Here is a 27,495-nt window from a genome sequence, read left to right on the forward strand (position 1 = left end):
TTATTTTTGTTTATGAAATATGTATTTTTAAGGTTCCAGCCAATGGGGAATCAAATCCGCGTCTCAGCCAATCAGAGACAACCAGGTCAACATCTAACGTTGCCCGACCGGGCTTCTTCACAGCGAAGCTAATAATAATAATAATACTCTCCAAGGGGCCCCAGCCTTTATGTTGGCTAATGGCCCGCTTTAAGGGCCAGTCACCATCGTGAAATTTTGAGTCTGGTCTGGTCTGAATAATAATACTAATCACGTAAGGCAGTGGCAGCATTTTACCATCGTTTAAATTAATTAATTGTTAAGCCAGGAACCATTTAAATACTTTTCTCTGACTTTGTCAAAAAACTTTTCCAACGTCATACATGCACACACACAATTACAAATACAAATACAACGCCACAACAGGCAAAATGCCCAACGAGGTGGCTGATAAAAAGATGCCCATAAAAATATGGTTGTCATATAATCGGCCAGGCATCACCTTAAAATTCTAATTCTGGTTCCTGATCCATCGTTGGCAAGATGACCGATCAACCTCCAGCAAAGAGAATGAAGAATGATTCTCCACTAATCGAGAGAATCGATGAAGTTCTGGCCAATCAACGGAAAATCGTGGATTGGATTCGTAACGCTAGACCTGCTGCGGAGGATAATGCCTCGTTATCCGACCAGCCGCTTCCAGATATTTTAGATTCACCGATCGATCATAAAGGTTTGATGGATGATTTGTCTATGGATCGGCTGAGTGACGCGTCCACCCAGCCGCTTGTGGACCTGTCTGTTTTCGACTCGTCTGTCGAGCTTATCGAAGAATCGCCGACTTGGACTCCACCATGACGATAACAGATTCGTCTTTTTCATCGTATGATGGAGATGACAAAGCCTCTACATGTTAAATGTGGAGTGCGAAAAAAAACAGCCCTTTTCAGGGCCACCCAAATATTTCTAAGGTCAAGCCGATCGCATATATCCCCCCCCCCCCACCTGCTTTTTGTGAGCACATTTTCTGAGCTCACAAGAAGTTTGTCCAACGGGTAAATATTTTCACCGACTCTGTGAATCACGTTTCAACATGTTCCTGCATGTTCAGAAGGGGGGGGGGGTGAGTCCATGATTGGAAGACGCCATCTTGAATGATGACGTCATTCACACCACCTAGGTCACGTGATCGTTCAGACATGTCCCTGCATGTTTAATAATATGGAAACCATTTTGAATGACGGCAAAGCCACCTAGGTCACGTGATCTTTCAGACATGTCCCTGGAGCTTACAATGTGAATAAATAATGAAAAAATTAAGAATATATACAGCAATTTTATGTAGACCAAGTGACACAATAGACAATAACTTTCTAAAAGATTTATTTTATGCTTGGATACACTCAATAGTAACATACAGAATTACTGCTTGGGGAGGTGCATATCAAACAAGTATACAAAAACTAGATAATAGATATAACAAAATAAGATTGCAAATAACAAACACCGCAGGAAGCAAAATACAACAGAATGTCATAAGCTAACTATAAGACAAAACTACATTTATAGGCTAATAAAATATTCATTTTTAAACAATAAATGGTTAGAAAAGAAACAAAATAGAGGTTCACCTAAATTAAATAATTTATATCAAGTGCCTAAAACATATAAAAAAGTTATTCCAATAGAGTTATAGATATATTGCTTCAAAAAGTAATGAATCTGTGTGCAATCAATCATACAAATAATAACATGAGATCCAATAACAATATCTTTATATTTTCTATAAACACCAGTCTAGAATCGATATTATAACAATAATACAACAATACAATATAACAATTCATCTGTATGTATATTTTCTTTGTTTCAGTAATACAAAAATTAAATAAATATATATATATATACACTTTATGAAACAATTACCATCCTGTACAAACCACAATAATAAGGCTGTTGCTGAACTAATATCACTGAGTAACCCTTATAAACCTGCTGGAAGGACATTCATGTCCCTTGAGGCCAATAGTGTATGTATTATATGTTTGTATATATCTTTGTATTTGTGTAATTAAAAAAATGGTTTTACCACTGGACCCTTCATTTTAAAACACAATATTTTTAATTATAAATGCCTAAGTATTATAATTGTTTGCATCCACCCTTACATATCTTAATTTGAAGAATTCTCTTTTCTGAAGCTTAAGTTCTATGGAATTAATTTTTACTAATTTTCAGGATCCAAGGAAAAAGGGGAAAAAGAAACATAAACATAAGGATCATGAAAGGGAAGAAAGTAAGTAGTTAAGGTATTTATGTGTCACAATTTAAGAAGAAAAAATGTTGCTTGGGTTTTCATATTTTGTAGTATATTCAAGATTCTGTTATGAGAAAGTTAGCATTCAGTAGATAAAATTTCATTTCCGTTTCACCATTTCTTATTTTTAAACTAAGAAGTAACATGATTACTATGAAAATTATTTCAATTGCAGTTAGATGTCTGAAGCAAAATTTAAATAAATTCTAATTGGTTTTTTTTATTATCAAGAATAACTTAGATAGAAAAAGAATTGCTTTGGTCTCCAACAAAGGGCAAACTTTACCAAACTTGTCTTTCATATGCATTAATATAATAATAAAATTTAATAATTTTGATTATTTATTAATGAGTTTATTTTTGAGAAAAACTATGATGTTAAAATCAAATTAATTAGTATTCAAACTGCCCTGTTTTTTATTTCATGTACTTGAAGCTCCATTATAATAACTTGCTGAAAGGTATGTGTATGTAACAGGGTTTAAGCTAGATAAAAAATTCCTTTAGCAAAAAGCAAAAATGGGAAAAAAAAAACTTTAACAAAATGCAGACATGCCAACATTGGCTTGAAGCTTGTCAGTAGTGATGAATGTTCAGCTTTGCCATGAGGGGTTATCCCTCTAGGACAGTGATTCCCAATCGGTGTGCCCCGGTACCCTAGGGTGCCATGATATTGGCTATAAATTAAGTCGAATTAATTACTCTCATGCATGACAGACTTATTGGATAAGTCACCATCTGGTGGCAGTGTCGGCAATATGAACTTTGGCCTGAGTTAGGTCTAGCTATCCATGTATGTCACCATTCAGCGCACGCGAGCTCTAAGGAAAGAGGAGTCATTGGCTTTGTAGCTTAGTGGCGCTCACCCGGCATATGAGAGGACGTGGGTTCGATTCCCCGCAAGGCCAGTTGAATTTTCTTTCTTAGATTTATCTTTGCATCAGCCAGCTGCTGAAACATTTGTAGTAATAGCGGAGAGTGACATCACTTTCGGATAAGCTGAAAGACCTTATTTTTCAACTCTCATCAAGATTGCAAGATGCAATAGATATGTACTTTCCATTTCTTTCCACTGAGAATTCCGACTGGTTTGTCTCACCGTTTGATTTTGCAGACAATGCTGAGGAAATAGATTTCACTGCTTGCGAACAAGATGAATTTATCTATCTCTGCGCCAATTTCACACTCAAAGGTAAGTTCACCAAGAGTGAGGTACCTGTGGCTTGAATTGGGAGAGCCTAATCTAATGAAGAAAGCAATTAACACACTTATTCCCTTTCCAGCATCATATCTATGCTAGCAAGCCTTCTCTGCTGTGGCAACAATTAAATACAAAGCGGAAAAATTAGAGACTGCAAGACCTTGAGGGCAATTTACGTGTTTTGTTGCCAACTGTAAGGAATGATTTCAAGTATCTGTGCTCTAAGCATCAATCACAAGTTTCACATTAATGATTGATCGAACAAAACTCTATTGTTGTATTTTACTGTGATTTGTTGTAGTAAACTTTATTCTGTATTCAAGGAAGGGTGCCCCAAGTTTTTAATATTATTTCCCAAGGGTACCGCGAACTTCAAAAGGTTGGGAAACACTGCTATAGGACAACATAATCACAGAGCAATAAAAAATAAACACTCAAAAATTTAATTTTTTAAATTTTAATTGAAAGTTCATTAAATGTAATACCTCATTGGCACTGGAACCTAGAAGGCTCAGGCCACGTGACCCCCCCCCCCCACCTCCCGAAGCAACTTTCTGACGTTGCAGAGTCCTTTAATAATTTATGGATATTCAATGCGATCCCAACCTGCATACGCCCTTGTGGGCCGTATATACGGACGTCTTGTGCAACCCTAGACCCCCCTCAATGTTTTCTTCATATCAGAGCCCATACAGCACTTATGATGAAACATTCTTTCTGACACAAGTTCTGTGAGCTTGACCATGCGCTATGTTAATGAAGCTGGGTTCAGACCTGCCACGAAAAACCTGTTCACTCCACCATTTTGAATGACTCAAAAATCTGTTTTTAGTCCACAGCATGAGGCAGTTTTGATGGAAAACAAGTTTTTGCATGTTTGGACATTGAGTAGAGCTAGATGCGACTTTCCAGATTGCCTTCCTCGCACAGACAAAACAGATCATTTCTCGAACTAACGTGCGTATATGAATTCATTGTTATGGTAAAGATTGATGCAATTTAAAAAAAACTAAAACACTGCAAGAAACTCAAAGACCCGATTTTTTTTTAAAACCAATTTCTGTAGTATTTGGAGTATCTTCCTTAGCTTCGTAATTTATTATGGCTGTAAATAAGAGATAGTAAGTTTCATATTTTAATTACTTACACATTAATTGATATTTAAATAAATGTGATACATATTTGTTTTTTGGGCGAAGAGTCATGGTGATAGAATTAATTCAGTTTTTCTCATAAGATTTTAGAGGGAGAGGTTTCTAGGGTCTTTTCCAAGAACTTTCTATCCCATGGAGAAAGTGAAGTCGTTAAATAGAGTATTCGCCGTATAGACAGATTTTGATCCCTGGGGAATTTACTACAAGCTTTGTAGAAGTAGGCAATGCACTATCTGTGGGAATAATTGTCACAGTTACTAAACAAGATATGTTTCTTTTCAAAAGCAATAATAAAAACTTACAATATTATCACAACTCTAATTCTCCACAGAGAAATTTTTCATTTCCCGTAATGAACACTTTTTTCATACACGGTGGTTCTTTTTCAAAGAAAAGTTTATGTGGCATAGCAGTAATATTTTATTAATATTTTTCTCCTGAATACTTTAGATTGATTAAATTAATGAATGTTAGTTGCATAATATGACTGTGCTTTTGGATTTTTTTATCAAGTACAAATTTCAATGCTGTTTTAAACGTAGAATAATTTCTTCTTGCACAAATGCAAAGGCCACAACAGGCAAATTGCCTAATGAGGTCACTGAAAAAATTTGCCCATAAAAAAATACGATGTCAAATATAACCAAAATACTCAATATAAAAGCATGTCACCAAAAAAAATTAATAGTGTGCAATACATTGTGTGCCCATAAAAAAGATTACGGTTGCCTTATATAAGTATGAATAGCTTCTCAATTTATCTCACTATGTCCATTGTACTTCTTTTTAAACGTATTAATTGTTTTAGGGAGAAACTTCCTGCCACGCTACAACCTGGAATTATCCTTTACTAAACGATACTGGTGTCCCCTTGTCAAATCAGTCAGCTGATTAACAACGTATTAATAATTCATGGTCCATCTTTTCTATCCCATTGAAAATTTTGAACACTTCTATCATATCCCGTGACACCTGCATTCTTCCAATGTAAATGTATTCAAGAAATTGAGTTTTTTTTCATAGCTCAAGCCTTGTGTGCTAATAAGAGCATGTATAGCTTGTCTCTGCCCCTCTTCAACCAAGTCTATGTCCCTCTATAGGTATGGTCGCCAAAATCTTACAGCATACTCCAGTCCAGTACAAACTAAGTCTCAGAAAAGCAGAAGAATGCCTTTAGGAGAACTATAGCAGACCTTTTGAAAATGAAACCGAGCATTCTATTCGCTCTTCTAACCACTGCTAAACAATGTTTAGAAAACCTACGCCGCTCATCAATGAAAATTTCTCAAATCGTTAACCGTGATGGCATCCGTTATAGTGGCACCATTCAATTCATAAGAGAAATGAGATTTGTTCAAACCAAAATGAGTGACCATGTACTTGTTAACGCTAAACGTCATGCTCCATTCATTTTGCCATGCTGCAATCCTGTTTAAGTTGAACTGGAGCAACTCCCTATCGCTTTGATTCCCGACTACTCCCATTAGCTTCACGTCATTTGAGAATTTGCTAGCAGTCCCATTGATACCTGATCGAGTTATGATCTATAAAAAGTGAAAAAAATATGGGGCCAAGGACACTTCCATGAGGAGCTCCACTTGTGACCAATCATAAGCTTCCCTGTTGACCATAACCTGTTGTGACCTATCGCTTAATCACGATTCTATTCAATTCAGTAAGTTGCTCTCAATTGCAATCTCATGTAAATGCTTCAAGAGTTTACCATGTTGAAACCAATCGAATGTCTTCTGGAAATGAAGATAAAAAAATTTAATTTTTGCCTACTTTTCATAAAGTAGGCAAAATTACATTCAAAATTACTTTTCATAAAGTAGGCTTTCTTCTGATTTTCAACAGGTGAAAACTAAGGGGTATAGGGAAAAGTTTGCCATTAAAAAATAAATTTTACAAAATATTTATTCTTGCCGATGCTAAAATAAGAGACCTTTATGGAGACGAGATATCTTGTCATTGCTGCTTAAAGGGTTAAGATGTAAACATTAATATTGCTGACTATGAGGATGTTTTTATTTTTGATTAGTGGTAAAAGTTGTTGCATTTCATTATTAAAAGCATCAGTAGGAAAGAAGAAAGAAATTGAATTAGTATATGGAGAAAAAAATTAGATCAATAGGTTCACGATATAAAACAACATTTTCTGTTAAAGATATGTGATATTAGATTTTTTTGAATTGTATTTTGCATTGGTATATACCACAAGGCTGCCAGATCTCTTATAATTTCAGCAAAAATAAAATTTATTAGAATTAATTTGCTACAGATCAGTTTCATCCTCATTTCCATGTTTCAGTTATATATGTAAACATATACTAAAACACATTTTTGTCAAACATATCAAATAATAATATATTTAACTTGTGCTGAAATTCGATCTTAAACTTTGTATGTTGTACATTAAACACTATTGATTTATTATTTAGGCATAGAAATAATTTTAAATCTTCCAGAGTGCTCAAGGTTTCATAACTTAATAAACAAATCTGCTTGATAATCAGGTTCAAAGATGAAAAATTGAGACACTGTTAAAATCAGATTGATTTCTTATTCTGAACACAGTGTGATTTTCATTTTGGTATAATTTTTTTTTTTTTGCCATTCTCGAGTCAGCGAATTTAAAATTTTTATCCTTTTTAAATAACTTATATTGATATAAGAGTTTTTTGCAGTCCTGAGGCTAGATGGATGATTCAAATAGATGGGTGACTGATTAAACTGTGTATTTATATCTGGTACTTTTAGGCGTTTTCTTTCAGAATCTGCAGTTCAGTGCTCACGATAGGTTTTTGTATAAAATTATACTATAATTGACTTGTGCGAACTTTTCTGTTTGCAGGAATGCGATGAGCAACGAGTTACCTTCAGGTTGTTGTACATCCAGACTGGTTAACACTAATCTCACACATTCTTAATTGTATTTTCATTTTTCAGTGATTCTTAATTTTGTGTGTCTGAAATATTGTTGCACCTCTAATCCTTCAGATTTTAGATCCATGATCTCAGATTTAAGCATCTCATTTACATATTTTATGGCCAAGTAATTTTTGTTGCACAATATGAATTTCAGATTTTTATTGTGTGATAGATTCAGTTAGGTCACTAACAATGTTATTGTGGTATTCTAAGTTCTTAATATATTCATTTAATTTGGTGTGGATATGAATGCCTTGTGGTTAGATTTCTTGGCTTAGAGTCTCTGGAGAAGATTACTAACACTATCTGTTGTATTAGTCACTGTTTTGAACATTGTTTTGCGGTTAGGCACTTTCATCATCAATTTCATGAAATTTATTTACTTGAGAAGTGCATTTAATACATTTAAATACACTTTTGTGTTCTTTTGCCAGATGGAAAGTTCTCTCTGTGAATTCACCGCAGTAAAAATAAGGTTGTTTACAATTTCCAGTGCATTGAATCAAATCCTCCATGGCGATAATATCCCTTCCATATTCGTTACACTTTGGTGTCTCCTTTTCCATTAAATTGTTTTCCCACATAAATTTTAACTGATTAACATTATATTGATATTTACTGGCATTGAACTAACTGAAGTATTAGAAAATAACCATGTATCTATATAAAAACAAGTTTTAAAAATAATTATAATGATTAAGCTCATGACTTAGATGAGCACACCTAAAACATGACCAACACAGGCTGTAAACACTTTGCTACACTCTTATTACTACTTTACACTTTGCCAAGAAAACTGGCTATTATCAAGTTCAGAGCTGCCGCCCCCCCCCCTCCAATAACATAAAATATCACTTTTGGACATTTGCATATGCATCATATTTCTATTACCCAAGTATCCTTATGAAAGTCACCACTACATTTTAAATTTCACTTTTCACATTTAATTCCATAGAATACTGTTTATTTTCAAGTTTTGCATTTCATTCTAGAAACCATGTTTATATCCAGTTATTTTACATTTTGTTGTATCAAATGTAATTTATTTTCTACTTAAGTAGAGGAATATGAAGAAGATGACCACACCACCACCACAACTAGAACAAAGGGAAAAAGCCAAAAGTCAGAGGCAAGTAATAGTGAAAGACATGGAAAAAGCAGTGGACGACGTGGAAAAAAGAAAAGAAAGAAGGGTAGAGGAACTAGCAAAAGAAAAGATGAAAGACAAGAAGAAGAAGAAGAAGAAGAAGAAGAAGAAAATAATGAAGGGAAAGGAGACAGTGAAATGGAAGTAGATAAGGTAAAAAAAAAATTTGTAATTTAAATGTAATTTTAAAATTTCTATATCTATTGATGATATTGGAATCAAAAGCTTAGGTGCATGATGAATAACAGCATTAAAAATAATAACAATATAACAACAAAGATCTGTAAAATGAACTTGTATAAACTATGGTGATATCTATAAGAAATTCAAAAAAATGCATATTGATAATAAAAATAAATTGCCTTTACACTAGAACAACAGAAGCAGTCAATTTTTGACTGTGAAGCTGCTTTCAAATGCGACTTCACCTAAACTTCCAATTTCAAGTTGAAATTTCATGACTGTTCTCATCTTCACATTTTTGTAGTCTCAGAAGATGAACGATTTTAACTGCTAAGTTTATGCAAAAATTTGCTTCAACTAAGTTTTTGGCCCTTATAAACAACAAAAATTGCAAATAAAAGGTTTCAAATCCTTACGTATTTTTTTCAAGATACAGTTGGTGCTGTTTTCAGAGGAAAAGAAATAGTTATTAATCAATCACATAATCTTCTGACCTGTGGTCCCCATCAGGACTAGTCAGACACAGGTTGCTTAACAGATGCAATAATATCACATTTGACTAAGTCAGGCGCTTAATGTTGGTTATAATAAGATCTTCTTGCCTTCAAATTTTTTTAAAAATACAATTTATCATCTTTAATTTGTGATTTAAAACTCAATGCTTCTTTATGCAGGTAATCTTCTCTGAATAGAACTTGAGCTTGATAGATTTCTTGGAATAAAGTTTGCAATGTACAGGGGAACTTGTCTAATTCGAACTTGGTTAATTCAAATTTTACAAATTCCCCTTGAATTTCCTATTCAATTTAATGTTAAAATTGTCTGTCTAATTAGATCCCCCCTCAAAAGATCTGAAGAATTCAAAATTTGATTCCTCAAGGATTAATTTATCTCATTAGAAAAGTGAGATGTCTATTTTCAAAATCTCTGGCAACCCTTTTTTTATTCCTAAATAATTATAACATATAGAATATATAAATAAATAATTATAACATATAACTAAATAATTATAACATAAATTATAACATATAACTAAATAATTATAACATAAATTATAACATATAACTAAGTAATTATAACATATAACAAAATAATTATAACATAAATTATAACATATAGCATGTTATAATGAACAAAAAACATTTTGTTGTGGCTCTAAGCAAGAAGCAATGATTTCGTTAACAATCTTAAGTACTTGAGAACTGTCTTTTGATCATCCAAGGGCAGCTGGTGTCTTATCGAATTTCGGATGACTTCATTGTGGGGCCATCATTATCACCTGTCGGGGGAAACAGACGCCAATGAAGTCTCTGCTACTACTGTGTTACCTATCTCAACCACGATTCTATCCAATTCAATAAGTTGCTCCCAATCTCATGCAAACACTTCAAGAATTCACCATGATGGACCTGATCAAATGCCTTCGGGAAGTCAAGATAAACAAAATTGACATTTTTGCCATTTCCCAAAGTCACATCATAGAAGCAAAGGAGATTGGCTACACATGACATGACTTCCCCTTCCTGAACCCAAACTGGTTTTCCGGCTATGTTATTCTCATCTATCCACTTCATCAACTTCCTTGTGATAATAATTTCCAAAATTTTCGAGAGGGAGCTTGTCAAACTCACTGAACGATAATTGAACATGATTTCTCTATTACTTTTTTTTCAAATATTGGAACCACATTAGCAAGCTTCTAAGTTTATTGGGAAATTATTAAAACTACATTAGCAAAGAGAGAGAGAGAGAGCTTTACTTGGGACGATACCCTCAGCAACACTAAGACTTCCAGATCTTTCAGTTGAATATCATTGAGGACTTTATCACCCATGAAACACCTATATACTTAGGATATCTCCTTCTGTAAGTACTGGTCTTAGGAAGGAGATATCCTAATTACAGGATTATGGGTACAAGATATCTTAAGTACCGGATGCAAAAAAAGTCATTGAAGGAACCACACATGCCCATATTGCTCTCTACCCTACATCTTTCTATTGAGAGGGGGGCCAACTGTTCCCTTACATCCATCATTGACATACTTAAAAAATGATTTTGGATCAGGGCCAACATTATCTGCCAACCTTGAATCAACTTTCTTTTTACTTTCCCTAATAACCTTCAAATTCTTTATTCAGTAAATGATGCCAGGTCACCTGTTAAACTTTTATACTCTCTAAATACCCTTTTCTTTTCAAAATAAAGATTACACTCTTTTTCCATGAACCAGAAAGGGTGCCACAAACAAATGTGTTTTTTTATTAACAAAGGGTATGACAGCATGCAAAACAGGAGATAGTTCTGCCTTAAATTCTTCCCATTGACTTACCACACCCACCAGTCGCAACCAGTTTGTGAAACCTCCCGCTAACGTTCCTCTGAAAAGGTCAAAGTTAGTTCTTCAAAAACACTGAACCATTCTTCTGTCATTAGCTTTACTCGAAATAAAAGTTACAGAAAAACTAACAAATCGATGATCACTAGAAGAAAACTCATATAAATACAAATGCCACAACAGTCAAAATGCCAAATGAGGTGGTCAAAAAAGGATGCCCGTAAAAAATATGGATGTAGAATATATATCTAAACTAACAACCCAATAAAAACAATTAAAAACCAATAATTATGATAAAATAATAAATATACCTTTGCCCATAAAAAAATTATGGTTGTCTCATCTAGGTATGGATAGCTTCTCGATTTATCCCAATATGTTTGTTTATTGTATTTCTTTTTAAACGTGTCAATTGTGTTGGAATTTACTACCCCCCAGAGATAAACTATTCCATTTATTTGCGTCCCTATTAGAGAGAAAAATCCCTGTAGCACCATAAACTAGAATTGTCCTTTACCAATTGATACTGGTGTCCCCTTGTCGAAGCAGTTGATTGATGATAACTCATGGTCCATTTTATCCATCCCATTGAAAATTTTAAACATTTCAATCATATTCGCAGGCATCTGCGTTCTTCCAATGTAAACATTGTCAAAAAATCAAGTCTCTCTTCATAGCTCAAGCCCTGTGTGCCATCAAGAGTATGTGTTTCTCTTCTCTGCACTCCCCTCGACCAAGTCAATGTCCCTCTGCAAGTATGATCTCCAAAACCTGATAGGAGTATTGGTAGTTAGTAAACTACTACCCTACTCCACTCCAATAATGAACTAAGCTCCGGAAAATTGGAAGGATCATTTCAGAAGAATGTGAAGAGACCTTTTTTTTGAGAATGAAACCGAGCATTCTATTCTATTTTTTGACCACAGCTGGGCAATGTTTAGAACATCTAAGCCACTCATCAATAAGAATACCCATTGATGGTCCTAGTTGTATCCCGAATAATAACACCAGTCAATTCATAAGTGAAACGTGGGTTGTTCGAACCAAAATGAGCAACAGTGCACTTTTCAATGCTAAATGTCATGCTCCATTCATTTGCCCCCACTACAGGATTTCCTGTTTAGGTGTGTCTGGAGCAAATCCCTATCGCTTTGATTCCAGACTACCCACATTAGCATCATGTCATCTGCAAATTTACTAATAATCCCATCGATACCCTGATCAAGTTTATCAATAAAAAGTTACAAAAAATCCCCCACCGAAACATATTCAAAAAGATCCTTGGAACTAGTGAGGACTAGATCCAAAATAAAAATACCCCTTGTGGCTTCTGATACCGGTTGATACAAAAAATGATCTAACACCAATTTAAGAAAACCTTTCTCATTTTCATCTCCAGCCAACAAGTTCTCCCAGTCAATACCCAGGTAATTGGAATCCCCTAATGTGAAAACCCTCTTATGCTTACACATGTAGGAAATTTCTTCATGAAGTTTAGAGACATAGTTTGAATCATTATTCAGTGGATTATAACAAACTCCTACCATAAGCTTTTAACATTTTTTATTTTCAAGCTCAACCCATGTAGTTTCAATATCACTGCTCTGTATGTTACGCTCCCGAGAATGCAAACATGATTTCACATAAATCAAGACTCCATCCCTTTTCCTTCCAGATCTCTTTCTAAAAAAAGTATTTCATCCTGAGATGTGCAAGAAGGATTCATCCCTATCCTTTGCTGAAGATTCTGTAACAACTATAAGATCTAGGCCTTCTACAGCTATCATATTTTCAAAAAAATCTTTGTTATTACACAAGCTTCTGGTGCTTATTAGAACACATTTTAATTTTCCCTGTGATTTAGTGTCAATCGAAAAGTCATCCAAGTCAGAGGTGCGTAATTCTCCCCTCAATACTGTTATTATTATCCCTTATTAAACCACATTTCCGTCTACATCATCTGAACGTAAAAAACTTGACCTAAGTCTATTGTACACCTCCCAGCTCTTCCCCCCACATATTCAGGTGCATCCCATCCCAATGAAGCCACCTATCAATGAAACCAGGAAGCTCCAAAAAAACGTGACACAAGATAGGGGCAAATGTCTTTCAGGATTAAGTTGAAGTGGTGAATCCTACTCCTATAACCCATACTACTCCTTGGCAGTAATGGAATCACTGCCACATCTGAACGCCCCCCTCCCCCGTGAGTGAATAATATTAAATTGCGATACTGTGTGACAGAGACCCACTCATATTCGCTCCTACTTGATTCTTCCTCGCACAGGTGGCTTCGTTATCCCTGGTGTCTCCAAAACCCCTATTCTCTCTCATGACACTTCAACCTCAAGCTCCAACTTAATCCTTTCTACACACCCATCACACATAGCTAACATCAACTATCCCCCTAGACCAGGAAAACCTTTTGTCGCAACCCCTATACAACACCAATTGCAGTTGAGGCATACTAATAATAATGCTAAATCTAGATACTGGAAACTATATTTTTACTTTTAAAAAAAGTGAAATGTAAACAGGAAATTAAAGTAACCTAAAATTCATTACAATGCAAAATATACATAAAGATTATTAAAAAAAAGAAAGTAAAAGAAAATGCTCAACACTTAATCATGAGGAAGAAAAAATATATATATATATATATATATATATATATATATATATAAAGAATTCATTACACCTGTAAGAAGTATTAAAATATAAAATACAATTTATACTTATTAGTATTAGCTAACTATCTTATTTACTAATATTAAAACGATTAGGTCCAAATCAAAATAACAAAATTTGCTGAGAGTACCCGGGGGAAAAGTTCTAGACTGCTTGCTAACACTAACGCCCAAAAACCCGCGAAAAGTATACCAAAGAAGAGGGAAAACACCATAATGACTGAAAACAAAAACCAGATAATCCCTCCCCCACAAGCATGTGGGCAAAAAATTTTATTATTGACAAAGAAACAACAGAAAACCCTTAATTAAAGTACAATGAATGAAAGCGAAAGAAAAAAATTTAAATCGATCGAAAATACACAATGAAAAGTAGAAAAGTAGAGAGTATTAAAAAACACTTATCTCACAAATAGATAAACTGCAATCTTTGGATTTGTGAGATAAGTGCCAGGACCTTTACCGGGGCATCGTCTGTGGCATCTGTGTGCCATTTTGTGACTTTCTTCATTCTCATGAGATTTCTTTAATGTGTTTATTATTTCCTTTCTTTTTTGGGTCTAACTCTTCTTTTGGGGGTCTCAGTGTTTTCTTTATTTTCTATATTTTGTGTCAAAATCAAATAAAAGCGAATAATGAAAACAAAACATAGAAAAATGAAGAAAACACTGAAGAGTTAGACCCAAAAAAGAAAGGAAATAATAAACACGCTAAAGAAATCTCATGAGAATGAAGAAAATCACAAAATGGCACACCAATGCCACAGAAAATCCTTCGGTAAAGGTCCTGGCTGGAGGCCGGCTAGGACAATGCTATTGGCCAACAAGCAGAGCACGATAAAAACATGCCCTGTGTCAACTATTGACTTTGTCACTAGTAGTTAGCATCTTGTTACTAAGAGGCAACAGGTTTGTGATGGCAAATATGTGGGGTCCACATTCTCAGCTTGCACTAACATCTTGTGAAGATTTTCTTCTAAGTATGTAATGAGGTTGGCCAGACGTTGCGAGTTGATGGGAAATGCAGAGCTCAGTTTTTCCAGATATACTTGTTTTATTCTTGTATCTTAGCAAAATAAAACTTTGTTGTTTCTGGGCAGTCTGTGGCATAGTGTAATAACATTCAGACTTTTCCACAGAAGCATAGATTATTGGATGATATACTAGGAAAAAACGTCATTTAAGCCAAAATAAGACGAAAAAAAACAGCTAGACACGTTTCGGAACTGTATGAAGTTCCTTAATCAGTAGCCAAGAAAAATTGAAAGATAGCAAAAAGGCAAATATTCCATATGGCGGAAGTTACTTGCTGTTCAAGACCCGCTGTTTGTCTTGAACAGCAAGTTGATCCAATTGAAGCTTCATAACAGACAAAAACCTGACTCTTACCTGAACAAACACTAACAAATGAAAGAATGGGAACAAACTACCTGTTGATTACAGGCAACAAATAAACAAGCTGTGGTTGGTGGTTTAGTATGGTTTCAGTTTTAAACATTTCAATACTACCACCCTCTTCAAGACTTTTTCAAGGGAAGCCAAAGACATGTAAACTGTCCATTGAGGTCAATGAAAGAGACTGGATATTGCTGTTAAAATGAACTCAGAAAGGAAAGTCTTGGTCTCTGCCAGAAATCAGACTCTGTTCCTTTTGCAATCTGTACAAGTATGTTAACCCAAACACCATTGGAGACATGAATTTACTTTTCTTATAAAACGCACAGTAGTGTGATGAACTTTTGCAGCCTCCCTTAACTTCAGCAAATGACCCTCAGTTGGCAGTAGTAAAGAGAAGTTATTTTTCTCAGCCCACCATACATCAAAGAAAGAGAATTTCTAGATATCAAATAAATGATTAGCACACTTGCCCAGATTGCAAGAGAACCAGGTTCGCACGACCCAACAAAAACTAGCAGACTTTTCTTCTAGAGTTCACCTCTGCAATATATCTAGGTAGCAGAGGCACCGACATGAAGAAAACGTTGGAGGGGCTGAAAGAGTTGGCTGTCGTCCTGTATATATGAGACTTAAGCGCCTAATCAGGAGGAGGAAGGGTGTGGTGCCTTGTATATTCTTTAATTATTAGGGGGGCTCAGCCCCCTCATAAAATTTATTGGGGCTAAAATGGCCCCAGCCCCTAAGTTCCGGCATCTATGCTAAGAAGTCTCATTCAAAGACTCGTTTTTTGCAAATCACAGAAAGAGTCTGTCTTGGCTTAACTGTTCAGTGAGGTGGCTGAAATGATAAAAAAAAAAAAGTCATAACAAATGTGGATGCTATTTATACTTATACAGGGTTATCGAAATTGAACTTTCCAACACGTTATGTTCCAACACGGAACTTTCCAACTCGGTTGTGAAAGATGTTTTACTGGTGCAAATGACATGAAATTTGCATCACAGGCACAACAAATGATGAAGCAACATCGAAGACTAGTAGAAATATGATGATTACCGCTGCCATTTTAAGTCAGATACTACATCCTCTTTTCTATGTACAAAAAAAAGTCATAAAATGTTTGTTTGAAAGAAAAAAAAATTATATTGTCTGAAATTTTTTTACTATTTGTTTGTGTTCATTAAATTACTTAATTTATGTAGATTTGAGTTGCATGTTGATTTCGACACAGGAAATTTTGAAGAACCGTTGTAATAATAGCTGAGAGGGACATCATCTTTGGATAAGTCACCATCTGGTGGCAGTGTCAGAAATTGGGACCTTTGGCTTGAGTCAAGTCTGGCTGTCCATGTATGGCCCTGTTCAGCACACACGAGCTCTAAGGAAAGAGGATTCATTGGCTGTGTAGTCTAGTAGTGTAGGGCGCTCATCCAGCAAGTGAAAAGGCATGGGTTTGATTCCCCTGCAAGCCAGTTGAGTTTTCTTTCCTGGATTTATCTTTGCATCAGCCAACTGTTCAAACGTTGTTAGTAATAGCGGAAAGTGACATCATCTTCAAATTATGAAGAAGCTTTACACGAAGTTGTAAGAACAGTAATATTTTTGGCGTCAGCACCACAAAAACCATCTTAATAGAATTAATTCACATAACTATTTTTGTACACTTGTATAATTGTTGAATAATTTACTTTTTCTTTTCCACATCTAACATTTTAGGTCTTTGAGCATACATCTGAAAAAGAATCTCTAAGAGTAATTGAAACTGTCAACAACACACTGATAAAGTTTTCATTTGATGTCAGTGTAAGTATATGCCTGAAGTGGGTTGACCATTAACTTGCATTCAGTATATCATTTTCCTTTAAATTCTTTTTCATCTGTGTGAAACTCTTTATTTAAACTATTGGTCAGTTTTGTCTTTTTTACAGTGCTTTGTATTGTTTCATAAATACTTATCTTCACGTTTTGGGCCATACCTAGAAACAATTAAATGTTTCACATAATTTTTATTTAGTTTAATTTTAGTATTAAAGTTCATAAAGCTATGTCAATATGTTCATGAATTTTTGCAATGTTTGTCTGGTGTTGCACAAGCCAAAAGGCATGTAAAGAAACTTTTGCTGTAGGACCTCCCAAATTCGAATGGATCCGTAACACAGACTTTCAACCGGATTTTTGATGTTTTTCTTTTTCCAAATTTTATTTCTGCATTTTCTAATACATTGGCCATTTTATTTCTTTTTGTATGGCTTATTTTTGGTATCCACTGCAATTTCCAGGCTTTTGGGAAACAATGGTAGAAACTGTGTGTGTTAGTGAATGTGATTAGTCAGAAAGGCAGCTTTGATCGAAATAACTTCTCTTTATTCATTTCATTTTCTCTGCCCTCTCTAGTTAATCTTAGTGTTTTAGAGCTTGTCCAAGGCTCTATTATTTTCTGTGAATTACCGAACATGCTGAAGAGATCAAGTGATGTGGCAAGTACAAGGTGCAAATGGAAACACGTTGCTTTATGTATACGTGAGAAAGTCAAACTTTTGAAAAAAAAGTAGTATGTGGAACATTGGTACGAATGTTGTGTGAGAAATATGGAATCTGAAAATCGACCATTTACGATCTTCAGAAATTTAAAAAAATTCAGAGCAATGATTCCAAAATATATTTGAAAAATAAGGTTTTTTTTTTCTATGGATAACTAGTATAATGGTATGTAAATTCGAAATTATGGCTTTAATTAAATTATCAGTTGCTATATACATATATATATTGCTTTATTAATTTTTTATTAATATTAATCATAGTGCTGAGAGAGGTATATTACTGCTTCCAATATGAAATGTTAAAATATGATTCATAATCCAGAAGATTCCCAAATCTGGAATCACCTAGGTCCTCAGGAATCCGGATTCAAGAACTACCATTTTCTTAATGTCTGCTAGCTGTACAGGAATTCTGTGGTATGCTTTAACTATTAAGAGTAGGAAATATCATTTTGCCTGTGAGAAAAATTATGGCAGAATTTTTGTTTATTCATTCATTCCATAAATATGCTTTTAATCCAAAACACTTGTATATCATTCCAAACCAAACTTCTTAAAGAAATAATGGAAACCAAAATGATTTGTTTCACAACTGTCTTTTTCATGCTAGCCATGACTTGTTTCATATTATTATGTTTTTACTTGTTTTATATTGAAGGGTAGAGTATTTTCAGAATGATGCAAAAGAGCCTTGGTTTCACTTTGGAATCCCTTGCTTGCATTAACACACAACAAGAGGGTAAGATTTCATTGGGTTGTGCTATGAATCCCCCTCCCCCAATTGAGCTTGGGAAGCAGGCCCCAAAGTGAAAAATTAAAAAAAACCCTTGAATTATCAAAGGTTTTTATTAATATGCATATGCATACAATTTGTATATTTTTAAGTTGGTTTTTCATGTATTGAAATAATGCAAGGAGCCCTGAAAATGCTGTGGCCAGTTATTGAACTTGTGAGGATGGCCTAGCCTACTGAAAGAGAAATAGGAGGGAACCATCACTGGCCTTTTAGTTGTGATCATGTGATGCTCTACAGACAACACAAATACACACACACACACAGCCTCTTATAAACTAGTCCTCATCTAGGTACTGCAAGATATTGCTATTTCTTCAAGTAAAAATTTGTTTAAAATTTTTTCTTGTCTTGCGAACCATTCATATATAAACCAAGCTACTCGTTACCTGAAATTTTACTGTAGGTAAAATTATGGACCTATGGAATTGGGTTGTAGTTGGGTGCCCTCTTGTCATTTAACATGCAATAGTCCCCACAAAAATACCATTCACCACCTGTCTTTATAACCATGTGCAGAGAGCTGGCGTAAATGTTTCTGGATGGCCGACACTATCCTTGCCTTTTTTTTCTAAGCAAATTCTCATTTAGGGATACTAACCATGTCCTGTGGCAAATGTCTGGCTTTGGCAACTATAGGTGTGCCTATCCTCTCAATAACATTTAAGTAATGTTTAACTGACTTGTTAGAGAAATTTGCCGCTGTGGTGGTCGAGTGGTTATAGTGACAGACTTGCGATGCGAGGATCCGGGTTTGAACCCCACTGTGGTGGTCGGTTGAAGTTGGTTTTCTGTGGTTCCCAACTTCAAGGGGCAAATGCGAGCCGATCTCCCCGTTAAAAAGTCTCGCCACAGAGAGCAACAGTCCTACAACGATAAATCATTCAATCATAACACTTCACTCATAGTTAGAAAAAACTGGTGGCAGATGGCAGCACTACACATAACAAGCATTACAGAGAAACAAAAAAAAAACTTCACATCAAGTTTCACTACACGTACACGCACATTCCCGCATGTACCGATTCGTTGGGGGTTCCGCGGGGGGTGTGTGTGGGCGGAGTGCATGTGTGGTGTAGCAGTAGTAGGTAGGGCCTCCAAAAAATGGCTCGGGATCCATTATGTTCTTAAGTCAGCCACCTCGTTGGGCAATTTGCCTGTTGTGGCGTTGTATTTGTATCTTTTTCCATTCAGGAAATTTAGATACTCAATACATATGTTGCAAATGTCAAATCGATAGAGGGTGCTTATGCCCTTAATCCAGGTGTAGAGACTTCCTAACCTTGTGAAACTAATCAACATTTGTTCAGTATCAACTAAAAAAATCGGCACCCAGAATCAGCTTACTTATAGGGAGCACCAAAACAAATTTCTAAACATTTTCGTTAGACCAAAGTCCTAGTCAATAGAGGAATATGCCTAAAAATCATAATTTACAATATTTCATAACTTGGTCAGGTAGGCAATAGAATGGGGTTTTTTGTTTTAAATGCTAGTTAAAATATTTTTTACTAAACATAAAACTGATAAAAGTCAGGGGTCATATACAGGTGTGTCCCACACCATGCATATTCTAGACTCTTGCTTCCCAGGTTCATGATCATCACGAAACTTATCTAGTTTTTTTTTTTTTTTACTGTTGCACCTGCAGCACCACTGCTTTCTACCATACAGAATTTAAGAGGCATGGTGAAAGCTGTTTCCATGTATCAACATCAGACAGATCCTCTTAAGCCACCAAATCATTGCTTGTGTTGTAAGTTGTCATCCCATCCACATTATGCAGAAGCAGCTCAGTAAATAACTTAAGTACATAACGACACACATTCCGTAGGCCCAGCTTAATATTTTAAGTTTAACTTTCTAAAATTTGATTTTTTTAAAAATTTAAACAGCTCTGAAAATATCATCATCATCCATTTTCAATCCACTGTTGGGTGAAGGTCTCCTCTAAATTTTTCCATTTTACTGTCTGGTGCTTTAGCCATCCAGTTGACTCCAGCCGCTTTCCTGATCTCGTCAATCCATCTTGCGTGGGGACGCCTTCTCAGATGGTTAACACCACAGGGGTACCAATCCAGAATACTTGTAGTCCACCTGTTGTCCTGTCTTCTTGCAATATGTCCAGTCCATTTCTATTTTGAACGTTTGATTCTTTCCATGATATCATATACCTTTGTGTGGCTTCTTATCCAAATGATTTGTTTTCTGTCTCTTCTTGTGATGCCTAACATATATGTTTCCATGCTCCTTTGTATTGTCTGTAGCCTTTGTATCATCTTGCTTGTGAGTGTCCGTGTTTCAGCTCCTTAAGTCAGTGCTGGGAGCACACACTGGTTAAAAACTTTTGTTTTCAGGCATAATGGCATGTGACTCTTAAGAATTACACAGTTTTTGCCAAAAGTGCTCCATCCAATTCCTGAATCTTGATCCTTCTGTTTATTTCATTAATAATTCCGTTCTCCATGGTAATTTCTTGTCCCAGGTATGCGTAGCTTTCTACTTCTTGTCTCTGTGTTGTTGAACAGGATTGTCCTTTTCAACGTAAAGGAGTTGAACATAACTTTAGTCTTTTGCAGATTCATTTTCAAGCCCACCTGAATACTTGCCTTCGCCAATTCTTGTATCATTTCTTCTAGTTCGTCTGGATTACTGCTGAATGTGTACAACAATGTTGTCTGCATAACGCAAATGTGTGTGTGTGTGGTTTAGAAATTCTCCATTTATTTTTATTCCTTTTTTATTTCAATCCAGTTTTCTAAATACTTCTTCTAAAACAGTGGTAAAGAGTTTTGGTGAGATAGTATCACCCTGTCAGACACCTTTCCCAAGTTTAATCTTTGCTTTTCCTTTATCCAAACAAATGGTTGCAGTTGCTTTGTCATATATTTTCTTCATGATATTGATGCATGTCTTCTCTATCCCAATTACTTCCAGAGCCTTAACAACAGCAGATCTGAAGACAGAGTCAAACGCTATATCAAAAACAATGAAGGCCATACACAATGGTCATTTGTATTCCTTGTATCTCTCTCTATGAGTTCTCTGATTGTTCTTCATTGTACTAAATCTATTTCGAAAGCCTGCTTGTTTTAGTTGGGCTTTGCCAAATGTGAATTCAAGATTTTATGGCAGTAGTTTGGTGAAGATTTTATAAATTACTGATAGGAGACTGATTGGTCAAAGTAAACTTTCCTCTGACTTCTTATCGGTCGTAGGTCCTCGTCTGTACTTCTACGATTTTAGGGCGAAATAACTGGGTTCTAGACTCCCAAAAGAGGAAAACAACACTTTATTTCAATTATTATCCAACGTCCCCAACAAAACCGTCATGTCTCTTCGGTACAAAATTTCACACTATATCTCACTTTTCGAATGTCTCAATTCATTCCTTTTTCTTTTCTCGTATTTTCTGTCTCTCCTCTGCCTTTTTCCAACCTCTTTTCTTCTGAACCTTACATGTCCCATCATCGAAAAGCACATCCATCATTTTTTAAATGATAATGCTTCAAGAGCGTAACTCAGTTTCTCAACGGCTACCGTGACAGGGTGTTGGCATTACCATGCATACCATCCTTTCGGGTCCCCCGGGCCAACGCATGACGCTATCCGGTAGGTGAGCATTGTATCGTGCAGCAGCAGCTACTGTGGCGGCGATGGCCATACCACCCTTGAACGGCAAATAACGGTTGTTCATCCAAGAGTTCATGGGGTGGTGGTCACCACCGGCATAAGCGAAGGATGACCTTTCCTTGCCCTGATTCCTGGGCACTCCGTTGTTGATGATTGAAGATTTAGCCGGTTGGCTTCTGGCTTTCTCGGTCTTTGGCTGCCAGTTCGTAGCTCTGTTGATTCCTTTGGCAAATGGACACGGAAACAATCACCAGTCCAATTGCTTGGACGTTTCTTGCCTGGCCTGGAACTGGTTCGCTGTCGATCTCCACCTGTTGACAGGATGTCCATCATCATAACGTTTCATCTTCTTGAGCTGCGAGGCCTTGCCCTTGGATGCGGACTCGTCTCGATTGGTCTTGTACACATCTGAGAGAAGAGGTGCTACCTTGACACCGTTCTCGGTGATGTCGCCGCTTTCTTCAGCGATCGTTTTCTGAGTGGATTGGTGGGTCTTGTACTCGACAAGGGCGAACGTCTTCTTCACCATGTCCCCATTGATGTAGAAGCAGCGCCTTGTACAGACATCTGGTATCTTAGATCCTCGTTTGCGACTGTCACGTTGGCGACTTCGCCGTGTTCTGACATAAACTGCGACACCGATTCAGGTGTCACTTCCTCGGATGGCATGTTGAAGACTAGGAACATTTTAGCACATCTGGTCTCCTCAAAAGCTTGTATGGCCACGATACGGCGCACTTTAGTCCCTTCGCCGTTGACTTGGAGTTTGTTCAAGTTCCTGAGCCAGTATACATACATGATGAAATATTATACAATGCCCATAAGAATGCTTATGGTTTGTCTTATTCTAAGTATGGATAGCTTCTCAATTTACCCCATCATGTTTATCATATTTCTTTTTAAACGTGTCAATTGTGTTACAATTTACTACCTGCGGGGGTAAGCTATTCCATTTATTAACAACCTTATTAGAGAAAAATTCCCTGCTACACCATAACCTACTCATTGTCCCTTACCAATCAATACTGGTGTCCCCTTGTAAAAGCAGTTGATTGACGCTGTACTAATAATTCATGGTCCATCCTATCCAACCCGCTGAAAATTTTTAACACTTCAATCATGTCTCCTCGACACCTGTGTTCATCCAATGTAAACATATTCAAAAAATGAAGTGTCTCTTCATAACTCAAGCTCCGAGAAGCTACCTTAGAAGTATACTGTTTATATAAAAATATTTATATATATATACCTGATATAAAATGCTGCCTGAATTACCTGATATCTGTGGTATTTTAATATAGGAACAAGATACGAAGGCAAATAAACAAATAGTGAACAGACAAATGTTAGTGGTATGTACATAGTCTTTATATATGCTTCTTAAATTTTGAATTTTTTTTTAACAAAGTCTGTGATTAACCTTAAACAATGTTTGTATGTATATATATAGGTATCCTTCACGGGTTCGAACACCACAGTGGTGGTCAGCTGAAGTTAATTTTCTGTGGTTCCCAACTTCAAGGCGCAAATGGGAGCCGATCTCCCCGTTAAAAAGTCTCGCCACAGAGATCAACAGTCCTACAACGATAAATCATTCAATCATAACACTTCACTCATAGTTAGAAAAACTGGTGGCAGATGGCAGCACTACACATAACAAGCATTACAGAGAAACAAAAAAACTTCACGTCAGGTTTCACTACACGTACACGCACATTCCCGCATGTACTGATTCGTTGGGGGTTCCGGGGGGGGGGGGGGCGGGAAGCATGTGTGGTGTAGCAGTAGTAGGTAGGGCCTCCAAAAAATGGCTCGGGGATCCATGATGTATCTTAAGTCAGCCACCTCATTGGGCAATTTGCCTGTTGTGGCGTTGTATTTGTATTGTATTGTATTGTATTGTACTGCAAAATAAAGAAAAATATCTGTTATTTCAATATTAATGTTTGCATAAGAAGACTGTCCATTTTAGCATGTCTTGTAATTATATTAGTGTAATACCTCGATAGCGGTTAAAATGACCACTACCATCTGAGAATGCCTGTTTGGGTGCAATCGTATGTCAAATTAGATTTGGGGAATCTTCCATCGTTCTAGTATTAGAGGTTGTGTACTGAACGCAAATACACTTAATGTAACAATACTCTGGGCCATGAACAATATTTTTGTTGAGGGATTATTGCTATATTGAGAAGCAGCAGTTTAATATTAGACTATAAGCATTTCAAACAAGACAATAAAAAAACAAACTTGTAGAGGGATTTATAATTGTTGGGAGGTTTCACTTGTCCTACTTCTGCTTTTTGGTAAAATGTCCTACTTTTGTCTTACTTTCTAGATTTTATCCTACTTTCTAAGTTTTGTCCTACTTTTCCCACCAAATCTTCTCAAGAAAACTTGTATAACTTTTTTTAAATAAAAAGGGAATCATTGAAATATTGTCAAATAATGCAAATGTAGTAGATTGCAATTAATGATTCTGCCAAAGTAGAAGTTGTATAGTTTTTTCCTGATTATTTTGTGGACTGTATGTGGGCTGGCGATAGTTAAATTTTTTTTTATTGTGATACATTGTCAATTTTACATCACATTGTAATGATATATCAATACATGCAGAGCTCCCACTCAAAAAATTAGAAAAAGTAGGACAAGAGGTAGGGCACTCCCTAAGACAACATAATCATAGTCTTATGAAAAAACTTTAATTTTTTTTTTCGTATCACTATTTCAGTATCCTATAAGGTTGGCTCCACCTAAAGCAAAATGACAGGAATGATTTGGTAACAAAAACAATTTTGGGCCAAATCAGTGTATTTAGCAACCACAGATAATTTTTTTCTCTCTCTCCTCACAATATACTTGTATATTACATTTTTTTTAGGAATCGCACAAAAAGTCCAGTCTGTCAACTCTCTTCCACAATGAACAGCAAATTATGAAGATATGTTAGTTTTTTAAGAATGCGCTCCTGGACCACTTTTAAAAGCTTAGTGCAAAATTTGTAAATTACAAAGTCAATGTAAATAAGTCAAGGTGAACCAGGTGGTTTTACTGTGCTATCTATCCTTTCTTCAAGGGGGTTTGTTTACATTTTGCTGTTCAATGCCAGCGTCATTGTTTTTGACAAATGGAGCATTTTGATTTCCAGCTCTTTGCAGAGCTTTGTAAACATTGTTTATACCACATTGTTATGTCCTAAAAATACATAAGTCAATTGAATGCTATTGGGTAGCATCAAAGTCACAAAATCCATACTAGGCCTATGTATCCAACTACTTTGTTGTATGAAAACTGTTGTTTCACCTATACACAAAATGTGCACCATAATTTTGAATGATAAATGTTAGTAACTATATAATGAACAGTCCAAGACCATGAAGTAGTAAATACAAAATGATTTTTTCTATCCAGATAGAAGTTTTTAATGATTATTTAAAACATTGGCACAAAATGAGTTTTTGAACCCTCAAACTAAGCAGAAGAAAAATTAATGAACCACATAGCCTCACATATACCCCACTCCTCCAAATAACCTAAACTAAAGGAACCAAGCACGACCAGACTCTATCGCACCTGTGATATAAGTTCTGTACCACAGAGGGTGCGGTCAAGATATTGCATGTACAAACGGGACCCGAACAAGAATTTTTGACATTCCCGTTACAATGATGTACATGTGATAACCACAAGTGTCCTTCATTCTGCTATTCTAGCAGGGGTACTAGGCGGGAGGGCACGAATGGTTTCATAATAACCATTATATACTTTTTATTTTATATATATACATACATATATTTTTTAAATATAAATATAACCACCCAGAGTGAGTAAACCAAAACAACAAGACTGAAGCTGATCCTTAGCTAAGGCTCTCTCCAGACACCTCCCCATTCAAACTAATCCCACATTGCTCACCGAAATAGGTTTAGAGCAAGACGACTCGGCCTGGCAGTTATATATATATATATATGTGTATATAAATGTATTTCTCTTTCCTCTATTTAAGTTCTTCATGCATTTCATGTCCACAACACACGTGCGTACTCATATTGTTGTATTCATGTTGCTCACCAAATAAGGTGCTAAGCGAGATGGCACGGGCGATCCCTAATTGTATATATTCCCCCACACAATATTTCTATTTTTTATATTTTCATCAAATCCACCAGAGTGAGTGAACTCAACCCAATAAAACTGATGCTCTCTTCTAGTCTGCAAGTTATCAAACCCATTTGCTCACCAATAAGGTGTTAAGCGAGATGACTCACTTCAATGGATATTTTATATTTCACAGTAAAATTCTCATTTCGGTTTTTTTTTTGTATCCTGTGTATATAATATGGCAAGTGTAAGATAACAGATGAGATGGCATGGTTGGGCCTCCTCCAATTGCTTTTAAAATATACCTCTATCCTAATATGCATACATTCATCCCATCTTAACGAAACTCCAAAACTTTTCTCCAGCTCCCAACACATCACTCACTTCACTTCTGAGATATAGATGGCAGCACTGAAAAATCATACACAACACTAGATATGCACTCAGACTGTTAGGTACACGCACTTACACTTCCGGCACAACTCACTAGTTAGTAAATTGCCTATGGCAATTGACCTGAGTTGTGCTCGGTTTGAAAAAAAAAGAAAAGCTCCCAATCCCATCTCATCTGTAATCACCTCAAAATTTGTTAATCACAACAGACCAAATTGTCAGGGAAAAATATGTTGTAAAAATTTTGTACGTTATTATTTTTTTTTACACAAAATAAAGTGTTCCCGACTCTGCCACGAAGCTGGGCTGGAAGGAATTTTGGCAACGGGATAACTCCAGTGGCAAATTTCTGGCATTAATTCATTCAGAGGGTGCGATCATGCTGGAAAAACTCCAGCTGGCAGTCCAGGTGGGTAAGTGAGAGAACAGGAAGAGAAGAAGAAAGAAAAGGAGGAAAAAGAAGAGGGAAACTAATAATAGGGAAGTGCTGGAAAATAATAACTAATAAGAAAATAATAATGTTGGGCTAAGCTGTGGGCTCTTGGCCTCTTTTCTTGTGCATTTAGTGGGCTTTTTGCCGTGTGATATAAGCGAATCATGGGCTGTCTGCCTCTTTTGCTGTTATGTTATGTGGGCTTGTGTGTCAACTCTTTTATTTGGCTAACTGGTGGACACCATGCCTCTTTTCCCTGTGGTTCAGT

The 27,495-nt window shown here is 35.9% G+C and overlaps 1 protein-coding gene across 2 annotated transcripts in view; it reads left to right on the forward strand.

The window, feature by feature from the left end:
• The window catches only part of LOC149065507 (uncharacterized), a 162,972-nt gene that overhangs the window by 35,599 nt on the left and 99,878 nt on the right, over positions 1 to 27,495 (forward strand). Inside the window, exons 2-5 of one of the 2 annotated variants that reach the window (XM_089253565.1) lie at positions 2,218 to 2,275; positions 8,641 to 8,882; positions 17,051 to 17,137; positions 23,602 to 23,652. In XM_089253565.1, coding sequence (XP_089109691.1) covers positions 2,218 to 2,275; positions 8,641 to 8,882; positions 17,051 to 17,137; positions 23,602 to 23,652 — 438 coding nt within the window. The remainder of the gene's footprint in view (positions 1 to 2,217; positions 2,276 to 8,640; positions 8,883 to 17,050; positions 17,138 to 23,601; positions 23,653 to 27,495) is intronic. The other variant, XM_089253566.1, reaches the window with a different exon arrangement.

The sequence above is a fragment of the Pholcus phalangioides genome, unplaced genomic scaffold, assembly GCF_987345545.1.
Source record: "Pholcus phalangioides strain wild (caught in Gottingen) unplaced genomic scaffold, Ppha-v1.0 ptg000039l_1, whole genome shotgun sequence".
Classification (NCBI taxonomy): domain Eukaryota; kingdom Metazoa; phylum Arthropoda; class Arachnida; order Araneae; family Pholcidae; genus Pholcus; species Pholcus phalangioides.